The sequence below is a fragment of the Alligator sinensis genome, unplaced genomic scaffold (assembly GCF_000455745.1).
Source record: "Alligator sinensis unplaced genomic scaffold, ASM45574v1 scaffold829_1, whole genome shotgun sequence".
NCBI classification, from domain to species: Eukaryota; Metazoa; Chordata; order Crocodylia; family Alligatoridae; genus Alligator; species Alligator sinensis.
The window spans coordinates 455,671-467,974 of NW_005842399.1; the positions used below are offsets into that span (position 1 = coordinate 455,671).

Sequence of the window (12,304 nt, forward strand, 5' to 3'; positions counted from 1 at the left end):
TTGGAGTAAAACAGCAGCGTCCCATCTTCACTGAATTTCTAAGTCTATAATACAAGTGCATCTGAAACCCCATAGAATTTGCTAGGTGTCTGTAGTGCTTGGCTTCTTTCCCCTGCAGCAATTTAGTTAGCTTTGCTGGGACTCTCAGGGTCAGGTAGCTTCCCAGGTGCTAGGAGCAATTTTGCAAGCAGACACTTTTCTCTCCTTTTCTCCCCAGCACCACCTGGGGTGACAAGGAACAATGGTCATAAGCTGATGGAGAATAGGTTTAGGTTAGAGATCAGAAGGCAATATTTTACAGTTAGGGTGGCCAAAATCTGGAACCAACTTCCCGGGTAAGCAGTCCTCGCCCCTACCTTGGGCAAATTCAAGAGGAGGTTGGATGATCACTTGTCTGGGGTCTTGTGAACCCAGCGTTCATTCCTGCCTGTGGCAGGGGGTCAGGTGAGATGATCTGTTCAGGTCCCTCCTGCCCCTAGCTACTATGAAACTTGTTTTTCAAGCAGGGGAGACCCCTAATGGTTAGCAGCCAGACCCTCTTAGTTCAAACAGGCTTCAAAATGAGATCTTTGTCTTTCCTAGGTCGTCATAACAGTGCCAGCATCAGAGAGCAGCTGCCAAAGTGTGTGCACACCTGTGTAGTTTCCAGCACATCCACTTCAGCTGCACCAACAGAGTGCAAAGAGCACCTCTGGAAGGACCATGGCAGCTGCAGAAGGCCTGGGCATGTCTGCACACATTTTTACACTAGCAGGGCAGAAGCCTTCTTCCCCATGGAGAACTGGGTTTCTGCTGCAGCAGCAGAGCTCTGGGTGGAGAGGTTCAGGTCTGCTAGCAGCACTTGCAAAGTACAGACCACCTTGCCAACACAAAGCAGCCCCTAATGGCAATTAAAACGTGCGGGATGGAAGGTCAGTCCTAGCCCATCTTGCTGCTGTCGGTGATAAGCCACTGACAGCCCCACAAGCGAGTAGATCTCATGAGTTTTCAGGCCGCGGCTGAAAGGGAAACGTTCATATGCCGGCTCTACTTTGGGTAAGCTGGATGCTTTCACGTGGCTGCTCTGTAGCAACAGAATCCCTTCTTCACAGAATCATAGAAGTCGGGTCGGAAGGCACCTTGTAGATCTTCAAGTCCGACCCCCTGCCTGAGCAGGAGGGAAACTGGGCTCAAATGACCCCAGCCAGGTAGGCATCGAGCCGCTTCTTAAAGCCCCCCAGGGTAGGAGCCAGCACCACTTCCCTTGGAAGTTGGTTCCAGATCCTAGCCGCCCTAACTGTGAAGTAGTTCCTACGGATGTCTAATCTAAACCTACTCTCCAACAACTTGTGGCCGTTATTCCGTGTTATCCTGGGGGCGCTAGGGGAAACAAGGTCTCCCCCAAACCCTTCTGGTCCCCCCTGGTGAGTTTATAGACGGTCACCAGGTCCCCCCTCAGCCTTCTCTTGTGGAGGCTGAACAGGTTCAGGTCCCGCAGTCTCTCACTGTAGGGTCTGCCCTGCTGTCCCTGGATCATGCGGGTGGCCCTCCTCTGGACCCTCTCAATGTTGTCCACATCCCTCTTGAAGTGGGGTGCCCAGAACCGGACGCAGTACTCCAGCTGCGGCCTGACCAGTGTCGCGTAGAGGGGGAGGATCCCCTCCTTGGCCCTACTCGAGATGCATCTGTGGATGCACGATAGGGTCCGGTTAGCCCTGCCGACCGTGACCTCGCATTGTCGGCCCATGTTCATCTTGGAGTCAATGATGAGGAGGAGTCTCCTTCTGCGAGGAGAGTAACACCAACCCTGCCCAAGAAAAGGCTTTTGCTGGTTGCTTCTCTTTACCACCTACCACCTTCCAGCGCAGCATGATGTGCTGCACTAATACTCTTTTCTACCAGTGTATTTGGGGCCGGTCTTCGGACGATTCTTTTCAGTCCTATCGCAGATAAAAATGCGACTCGTTAACCTTAAGGGAGCTAGCAGTACTTGTCTTCCAAGCAGGGACAGGGACAGCGAGAGACAACCTCAGCTGTCCGAATGCCGGCAGGTTCCCGCGCAAAGGAACCGAATTGGCCGGAACGAAACCCGCCGAGGATTCGCTCCTCCCAACACGGTTTGTAGGCCTCACTTTTCTGCGTTACCGATGCAAATCTGACGAGCAACGTAAACAGACTTGGACAGGTCCGGTTCCTCTTTGGGAACTTTTGGTTGCTTAAAAAAAAAGGTTAGACCGGTGCAATCGTTGGGGCGGCCTCGTGGCCACCGGGTTTCTGGAGGGAGGGTGACACCAGGCTGTTGTTCAGTGGGCGGCTTTGGGGCAATCTCTTCCGGGCTGGAAACCTTCCTGCCCCTGGGAGCCCAGCGCACCCGGCCCGGAGCCTGCAGGACCCTGGGGAGCCCAGCGCGAAGGGGCGGGGCCTGGCTGGGCTTCCCGTCTCCGGCATGGGGGTGTATATGTGTGTGCATGTGCACACGTGTGTGTCTACAGGAGTGTGTATAGGTGTGTGCATGTGCACACGTGTGTTTATGGGGGTGTTTGTATGTGTGTCCCCACAGGAGTGCGTATATGTGTGTCTACAGGAGTATGTATGTGTGTGTGCACGTGCGCACGTGTGTGAATGGGGGTGTGCGTATATGTGTGCGCGCACAGGAGTGTGTATAGGCGTGTGTATGTGCACACATGTGTGTATGGGGCTGTTTGTATGTGTCCCCACAGGAGTGTGTGTATATGTGTGTGTGTGTGCGCACGTGTGTGAATGGGGGGTGTATGTGTGTGTGCACAGGAGTGTGTATAGGTGTGTGCATGTGTGTGCACAGGCACGTGTGTGTGTATGTGTGCACGTGTGTGTATGGGGGGGTGTTTGTATGCATGTCCCCACAAGAGTGGATATATGTGTGTCCGTGTGTGCACGTGTGTATGGGTGTGTGTGTGTGTGCACAGGAGTGTGTATATATGTGTACATGTGTGTGAACGGGGTGTGTGTATGTGTGTCCACAGGAGTGTGTATATGTGTGTGTATATGCTCACATGTGTGTATGGGGGTTTGCGTATATGTGTGCATGCACAGGAGTGTGCAGATGTGTGTACATGTGCACACGTATGTGAATGGGGTGTGTGTGAATATGTGTGTCCATGTGAGTGTGTAAATGTGTATGCATGTGCTCACATGTGTGTATGGGGGCGTGCGTATATGTGTGTGTGTACAGGCGTGCGTATATGTGTGTGCATGTGTGTAGGGGTGTGCACAGGCATGTATATGTGTGTATGCATGTGCACATGTGTGTTTATGAGGGTGGGTAGATATGTGTGCATGTGCGCATGTCTGTGTATGGGGGTGTACGGGTGTGTGTACAGGTGTGTGTGTGTGTGCGCATGTGCACAGGAGTGTGTACATGTGTGTGGGGCAGGGGGTGCATGCGATAGCCGTGCTGGTCTGAGACAGAAAGACCTGCACAAGTCTAGAGCGCTTGGTCCCGAGATGATCCCTGCTGCTGTTCGACCAACTGAGAAATCGCTAAAAAAAAATCCTTTTCTGCAAGCTTTCCGGCTCACGCACCTGCATCAGGCTCAGGGAAAGGTCAAGATGATAAAAACTCCCCATACGTAGGAAATAAACTTCATTTTTGCACAAAGGAAGTGTGTGTGTGTGTGTGTGTGTGTGTGCGCATGTGCAAACATTTGTCTGGTACAGAAAGGATGTGGACAAATTGGAGAGAGTCCAGTGGAGGGAACAAAAGCATTTGGGGGACACGAGTGGTGAGGAGAGGCCGAGGGACCTGGGCTTGTTTAGGCTGCAGAAGAGAAGACCGAGGGGGATTGAATAGCAGCCTTCAGCTCCCCGCAGGGGGGTCTCGAAGGGGATGGAGCTGGGCTGTTCTCAGTGGTGGCAGGTGACTGAACAAGGAGCAATGGGCTCCAGTTGCAGCAAGGGAAGTTGAGGTTGAATATTAGGAAAAACTTTCTCACTAGGAGGGTGCTGAAGCACTGGCTCCCCAGAGAGGTGGTGGCACCTCCATGCCTGGAGATTTTTAAGAGCCAGGTAGACAAAGCCCTGGCTGGGACGATCTAGTTGGACATGGTCCTGCTTTGAACAGGGGGTTGGACTAGATGTGACCTCCTAAGGTCCCTTCCAACCATAATTTTGTATTATATATACATATTCATCACAGCCATTGCAGCTCAGCTTTGCCCATTCCAGCAGGCCCCAAAAGTGTGCCTGGCTGGAACATTTGTTCATTAAGCACTGAGATCCGTGGGCACCCACAGTCGATGCGGGATTGTTGATGCACACTAGCAAACTCCCCCTCCCCCTGCCTTCGAGCACAGTGGTTCTCAGCCTTTTGAGACCCAAGGCATCCCTCTTTAGACTCAAGCCCCGCTCCTCCCCCCAAATACTAGCAATTAACTTTTCAGTTGTTTTTCAGCAATGGAAAAATAGTAATTTTTCTGGTGCAAAAGACTCAGGAAGACCACGGCAGGGCAGACTGGTTTTAGCACCGTGGACTCCTGTTTGAAATTTCTGCATTTATCTTGTGAATCATATTTACACACTTAAGGGCATGTCTACATGTGCCCGTACAGTGACTTTGCTACTGTGCCATGCTTTAGTATTTCTTTCTGGAAGCTCCTTCAGGAAGTACTAAAGCACGGCTCAGTAGCAGCCCATACTGCGCTGTATGCCGGGCACACAGTTATTTTTAGTCACTATTTCACCATAGCAGCACACTGTAACGAGGGAGCACGCTGCTACGGCAAAATAGCTTTTTTTGGAAACGAAGGTTTCCAGCCCGGAAGACTTGATTAACTCAGGCCAGGGCTTCTAGCCCTTGATCAGTGACATTTAGAGATTTCCCGGTTGTTACATTGTCTTCAATTGAGTTCTTCCCTTGGTTGATCTGCAGCTTCCAGGTGATAATTGCTGTCTGCTACTATGTTACACATTCAATCACTGATTCACTGGCTCTTTCAGGAGCCAGCCTGATACAGAGAAGGACAGTTTGATTCCTGCCCTTGTTAACATTGTTACAATGTATAACTTACTAAAACACATTTAGTTGAAAGTTGAAAGGTGAGGAGTATAAAATATAAGCTACAAATGCCATGGCACACAAATAGATAAGAATACCAAACTACAAGGGGAGATACAAAATGCACACACACAAATTTTAAAACACAATTCCTTATCTTAAAGTGAAAGAGAGAGGAAGGAAGAAAAGGTAGAAAAAGAGAAACATATCCAAAGAGGGGAGAGCAAATGCAGGCAAGAGGAAAAGGGGGCTTTCTGCTACAGACTATATATTTATTCTAAAAAAGCCCTTTGGAAGGAATAATATTTCTGTTTCAGTAGGTGTCACCCACTTGGTTTCTTCTTTTATTTTTGTTCTTTGACAGATTTCAGAATATTCTCTTTTTCTTACTTCTCTTTAACTGTTTTGCCTTGAATTTTTTTTAAATTATTCTAAAATGTACATGCTTCTCTGTTCTCTTCTCAGACAAAACTGACTGGGAAAAGAAGCCCAGATCCATACCTAGGTCTAGTTTAGGGACCAGGGTAACATGTAGCATTGTGAAATGGCTAAAGTGTAGGCAAGTCCTCTCCTCTGCCCAGTCCAGTCAGTACACAAGATGGAAAAACAAATCAATGCATTTTTCTTTCATTGGCTGTAGCAAACTTAAGACCTGTAACTAGATAAAAAGTGCAAATTTTCCAGATAGATGAATGCTGTTAAAATTGGAAGTGTCCTTTGCTATTTCCTTTTCTTTTGTTTCTCTTCCCAGTTCCAGCTGGTGCAAGGAAATTTCTGCAGAGACCGGGAAATTATTTGTGCTTTCCAATATGGTGCTGGTGGGAGAAGTAGGTGTTGTTCCTAGCGGAAAAGTCTACAGGCAGATCTTCGATGATGAGGTACAGTACTCTGGTTCTGGGCTGAATCGCTTGTCTGCAGATGGACCAAGATAAGCGCTCTTTTAAAACTTAATTTGAAACCTAGGTGAAAAGCCCTTTTTCCTAACAGGCTGGCCACCTGTTGGAGGCTTTTAAGGACTTCAGGACTTAGAAAAAATCACTTTAAATTCTCTTGACTGTTGATAAGATTTCATATTCCTTTAGATGAATACACATTTTACATCATTATCTTGATATGCCTTACCTGTGCTGTTTCGTCATTTATATCTTATCACTATTTCATTCTTAAATTTGCTATTAAAATTCATCTACATTTATGTTTGTCGGTATTTAATTTTGGTGGCAATGTCTCTTCAAACCTTGGTTCCCAGAATACTTCTGGGGATCAACAATGGGAGATGCAAATATTATGTATTATTTTATCTCCTGTTCTGCCATCGTTATGCCATATTTTGTCAGTGTTTGTGCCTGCAAGCTCTTTGATCTTTTTTGCTTTTGTTCAGATTGAAGAGGATTGTAATTGCTTGATTATGTTTCTTTGAAGGTGCACTTAGTACGCTCTTTGGAACAAGGGAGAAACAGGGCTGCACAGCATAAGCGTCCTGTGAGCAGTGGAAAAATCCCCCTGGTCAAGGATCTGGAAACGTGTGCTGGCAAAGGACTGTTATCTCCTCGCCAACAGAAATGGGTTGAAGGAATGCCCTATGATGACTTCACTGAAAACCCAGTGTTCCACAAGTATGGACTAGAAGTATAACACTATTATAATATATCTGTTTTATGACTAGGTGCAGCAAGATGCAAGCATGAAACTGAGAACAAGGAACACTTAAATTGTAATTTTGATCAAGGCACTAATTCTCTGAGGCACTGAAGAGATTATTTTATTGAGCCTCTGTTTTCTCAGGTTAAATAGGAAAATGTTGACCTGCTGTGCATGAACTTTACAAGTATTATCCAAATAACGGTCAAGCAATACATTTTAGAAAGCAGAACCAAAATGTATTACATGCCTTCTTGTTTCAAGCAGTCTAGAAATGTACACTAGTTTCTATTGGTCTTTAAACTGAAGTTATTGTTAGAAAAATGGCTATGTAAATAGGACTGCTCCTTATTATGCAGACTATTTTCTTTTTGTCTTTAAGGTTAATGTATTATTCACTGCTATAAACAGGATTATTGTTCATTTAGCCCAATTGAGTATATATAGCCATGGAGGATTTAGATGGAGTCTTCTGCTTCAGTCACCCTTAACAAAATAGCTATTACTTTTCAATGGCAGAATCTCTATTAACAGTGAAAGTGATAGGCAGTACAAGATCATAGTTTGCTTACAGCTCCTAGGTGGAGTTTGCAGTTTACAAAATAATCTTTTGATTTCTAAAGTGGGCAATCTGTTTGTGGAAGAGAACCAATGGAGGGGGAACCATTATTCACATGGAGAGAGACTAAGAAGTCTGCTTAAAGTGTAACCATAGATTAAGCTTCTACAATAACCAGAAATTAAATAAAACAAAAATCCAAGTAACACCTGAATTAACAGATCTAATGCATTTATATTTTCCTGGTTCCTGCCTCTAGTGCATTGATAAAATGTGAGCAATGTTCCTTCTGCTAAATACCTGTTTTCTGTTTCCATTTCAGAGAAGCTACAGTAGTTCAAAAAGTTCAGGAAAGTGAAGATGTGATTGCAGCCCAGGAAGTCAGAGGCCTCGCTGATTTAATTAGTAAATTGTATTCACTTAATTTCATATGTTCTAATCTGCACTTTTAGGATCTACCACGTATTTAGCGACACACATTGAAACAAGGGTTGGGAAGTATAAAATCTGTCTCAAAAAATACCTGACTTATTTATTAGGCTTTGGTAGGGATTTTCCAAATGGAGGTGAGGGAATATGCAAAGAAACGTTATTATATTTTGTAGCTATTTGATCACTTGGGTTAGAATTAATTTTCCATAGGTACAAACCCAGATGTCTGAAGTCAGTGATGTTCCACATCTTTATCCCAAGTTTGTATTTAGGTCAAATTTTGCGTATTCTGGTCCACAACAGAAACATTAATTATTACAATCTAGTTACTTGGGTTTTAGATAACCATTCTTTACATTATTTATTCACCTAAATCTTTTTAGATTCCCCATGACATTAAAGACTCGTCTACACTGTTTTATAAAAAATGAATGGGCAAATATTTATTGCACTTAGACATCTCAGTTAGGGTTGTCTTTTAAAATTCTCTCCACCATTTGCCGATGCTCTCCACCCTTTTTTACTTCCTGGAAATAATCAATTTAACTTAAATATTGCTTAAGGATTTTTGGGGGTTAGAGTAGTGGATCTCAACCCTTTTGGACTTGAGGTACCCCTCACTGGACTTGAGGCATAACTTCTGTGAATTAAGTAGTACCCAATTTCAAAAACTAATTTATACTTGCTTAAATATCATAGTGCTTACTTCCTTACAGTGGGGTGGAACAGTGGAGGTGTGGGATTTGCCAGGCAGGGGCTAGCCTAAACATGGTGCTGCAGTACCAACAGTCAACATCATCTGTATTTTTTTCCCCTGGCAGTTCCTGAGAAAACAAACAGCAATATCATTGAGCGCCTTTCAAAGGGCAGGCAAGGCCGTCACAATGAAGCAGTGGTTATGATGCAACAGGAGTTAGCCTGCATTGGGAGGGTAAGACTGTGCTTTCCTCTCTTGGTCATTGGGGAAGATGTACAGGAGTCAGGACTTAGTACCCAGTATCTGATTTAGTACCCAGTATACTTGCCTGTTTCAGGAAATGGAACATTTCATTTTGGAGACCGAAACGTTGCTTTTGACAAAACTCTCAGAATCTAATAGAAAAATTGAACTTCTTTTAAAGAAGATTGAATGTGACAGTGATCTGGAAGCCTTCTCAATTGAAGTAAGGCAATGCATTTGATGCAATCTCCATTCCCAGCTCAATTCTTTTTTACTCTGTCAGCTATCTGTATCTGTGTGTCTGGCTGCATATTGTATCATTCTACCTCTTGCCAAAGCTTTGTTTTTCATTTTAGATTTTCAAATGGGACTGACATTTCCTTCCTTCTTGCAGAGCTTTGGGCAGTTATGGGATGACATCACCCAAGACTTATTGCACAGAAGGCAGTGGATTAGAGAGATGGATGAAACCTTAAACAAGTATGAAGTGGATCGAGCTGAAAAGGTGAGCTTTTGTTTGCTTGAGTATTAATTAAGCACTGCACTAAGGATTTGCTCCAGTCCTGGATCAAGAACAGTGAATAACTTACTCTGTAGGCTAATGATCTGGTGCTTATTGCCTTCTGCTTGATTACTCTTTCCTTCGGCATCCACTTGAAACAGACAGTGAGAGAAGCATGCCAGCGATACAGTCCTTGCTTCCCTCACAGACCTTTGCAATCAAGATGCAAGGAAGCCATGCAAGAGCATAGGAAATGTCTCACTTCTCCTTTAGCCTCTCCATGTTTGTTTAGTATCAAACTGTGATCATGCCCCTAACTTTCACTGTTAGGTATATTTATGCTACAATCAAGATTGCTGCACATGTAAGCCTGTGAGATCTGGTTAGCTCAGATACCAGTAGCAGTGAAGTCAAAGTGGTCTGGGCTATCACCAGGAGATGTACCTAGCCAAACAGCACCCTGGGTGCTTTCTTGAAGTGCGCGCCTGTAAATCTTCATCGCTATTGGTACCCAAACTAGCTAGACTGCAGAGATGCTGCAATCACACCTCTGAATACAGTGTGGACATACCCTTATTTTATATGTATATCAGACACCAAAACTGGCAACTTATCTGTTATCTGTTTAATTGCAGAGAGAACCAGAGAAGACCTAACTTCTGATTAGTAAAACAAGACACAAGCTTTGCTTTAGATTTCTAATATGAAGTTGATTCAATTATTTACTTTTCTGTACAACCTGTTTGTAATGATCTTCCTAGTGTGAGGCACATTAGAAAGCTGTTGATCAATTAATGGTGATATTTAATATTTTAGTCACTATTTTACATTAACATTGCCAAGTTTTAAAAGAAAAAAATCAATTGGTGTATTTTAAAATCTTACATTTAGTTCTGAACTCATCTGTGCTGTCATATTACATTCAAGCAAGTATTTTTTGTAGAAAAAGTAAGTTATGTCTTATTTTAGATCACTTCCTACTTAAGAATCATGGATACTTTGGGCTTTCATTTTTCTCTCCCCTTTGGTTTCCTAGATAAAAGATGTTCTGAAGAAATGCACCAAGATTCTGGAGGATATAGCCTATCTTTTACCCCCTGATATTCACAGATTTATACATAATGAAGCCATGGTAAGTCATTCCTCTGTTTAAGAGGTGCCTCAGAAAGTAGCAAACAGAAATATTCTCTGTATACCAGAAGGCTTGACAGAACCTTTTTCATCCTTTTTCAGACTAAAAATATTCTACTCTCTCCTTACCTGGCTTCCAGTCCTATCACAACTTCTTAGCACTGAAAAGGTGCAAGAATTAAATCATCATTTCTCTTAATTGTTGTTTCAACATCAATGTAGGTGCAGTCTCACCTCACCAACATATGTTAATATTTTCAGTGCTAAACAGATCATTCTGTTGCTAAATGTATAGATTCTTTCTGTATACTTCATACTTCGCCATTAGAAAAAGAAACTGTTCTCACTTAAAATTGACAGTTCCCTCAAGCTAAGTATTCACTGAGTGATTTGATCAACATCAAAGCATTTGGTCATTGTGTATTTGACTGTATGTATTGCATAGGAGCTTTTATTTCAGCATTTTTAAAAATTTATGACATGTTTCTTGCCAAATCAGCCGACAGGACAATTGTGCTGAGTATCTTGCCAGTGGGGCTGTTCCTAAACTAGACATTTTCAAGAAATCCCTTACTGTTGCAGCTCCGCAACTGTGGGACATTTCTTGACCATCATAAGTCAATCAGTGGCTAATAAGTATTGCTTCAAAGGGAGACCAAAACCCTTGCAAAGTGTGTGTATGGCTGTTGTGCAATGTTTGAATGATTGGGTTTTTTTGTTTTTTGTTCAGCTCTTGTTCCAAAGAAGTCAGACATCCATCTTCTTTGTACAAAATGCTCCCCATTTCCTTACTTTTCATCCAGCTCTCTCTTCTAGTTCAGTGCATTGCAATGCCTAAAAAAATCTGTAGCTTCAGTGTTTTTTGTGTCTTGCAGTGACCTTTATCCCTCTTTGTATCTTGTAATACACAGATGATTAACCAAGCCCTACTGGCCAATCGGAGGGCAATTGCCAAGCTATTTGTTAATCTGATGGAGGCAGACCTGAAGAAGGAGCTATCTCTAAGGTTCAAATGGCAAGACAGGGTGAAGGCCTGGAAGATCATGCAGAAGGACTATGTGGTACACAGTTTCAGGTGTGAATTTGTGCAACAAATTATGTTTTGGAGTCTGAATAAAATTAAATTAACAGATGTTGTCTGTGCTTCTATTACAGATGATCTTTGATTCTGCTTCTGTTGTGAATCTGAAAGTCTTTTTGGCCATTATACTATCAGGGCATCCTTTTTAATGACTGAGAATTATATAGGTCCAAGTCATTTTTAGGTTTCAAGATATAACTTGCCCTAAACATGTTACTTCAGTGCACATTTGTTTTCTGCAGAAAATTTATGGAAAGTGAGGAGATACAGAACCCCCCGGAAGTAAAAAGAGACTTGGAGAATATGAAAAAGGAACAGATTTCACTTGATAGCCAGAGAATGAAACTTCTTCAGCATCTTAGGTATGGAGAGAGTGACAGTAATAATAGCATTTCTTATATAGTGAATAAAGAGCCTGATTCACCTTCGTGAAATGGAGTAACATAGCAGTGAATCAGGCTCTAACTTCTTTTTTTAAATAAATCTTTGAGAATTGAGGAGAAGGAGAGGGCTTTTGATTTTTATTGGTCAGATTTTGTGAGTTAAATATACCATTGTTATTATCTTAAAGTAGCTGCAAGGGTAGAAGTCATTGACACTGAAAGTATAATAGAAATAGTAAAAGCTAAGGATGGATGATTAAGTAAGATTCCATGACCCAAAATTGGCTTGATTTAAAATGGTGGTGTTGGTTCGAGAAATGTGAGACTGGTATGTCTAATAAGATATAAATTATAATTAACTGGTAGAGTAGGTGAAGGAAATCTTACATTTGTCTTGTTGAGATTTCCTTCATCCTAAAGGAGCATGTATGTGTGTAACTTAGTTAAACAATGTAAATTTAAAATAGTGATCCATTTTGGTTTAAATTTTTAAATGGGAGCTAAACAGATGGCTAGGCTTTTTGGAGGGTGATATCTTTCACAGGAGCAGCTGCAGCAGACGGTTGTTTAAAAAAAAAAGATATCACCCTCCCAAAAAAATCCTTGCCTCATATTTCCAGGACC

General features: G+C 43.0%; 1 protein-coding gene across 4 annotated transcripts in view; it reads left to right on the forward strand.

Moving 5' to 3' along the window:
- The first annotated feature begins 5,765 nt into the window (after nt 1–5,765).
- The window catches only part of CCDC180 (coiled-coil domain containing 180), a 36,458-nt gene continuing 29,919 nt past the window's right edge, over nt 5,766–12,304 (forward strand). For 3 of the 4 annotated variants that reach the window (XR_003095515.1, XM_025211269.1, XM_025211270.1), the window contains exons 1-9: nt 5,766–5,889; nt 6,434–6,627; nt 7,534–7,616; nt 8,465–8,574; nt 8,678–8,806; nt 8,978–9,088; nt 10,122–10,217; nt 11,128–11,291; nt 11,540–11,659. Coding sequence is in view for 3 of the 4 variants with exons in the window: in XM_025211269.1 (XP_025067054.1) it covers nt 5,821–5,889; nt 6,434–6,627; nt 7,534–7,616; nt 8,465–8,574; nt 8,678–8,806; nt 8,978–9,088; nt 10,122–10,217; nt 11,128–11,291; nt 11,540–11,659 (1,076 nt within the window). In the remaining variant the exon portion in view is untranslated. The remainder of the gene's footprint in view (nt 5,890–6,433; nt 6,628–7,533; nt 7,617–8,464; nt 8,575–8,677; nt 8,807–8,977; nt 9,089–10,121; nt 10,218–11,127; nt 11,292–11,539; nt 11,660–12,304) is intronic. The other variant, XM_006029819.2, reaches the window with a different exon arrangement.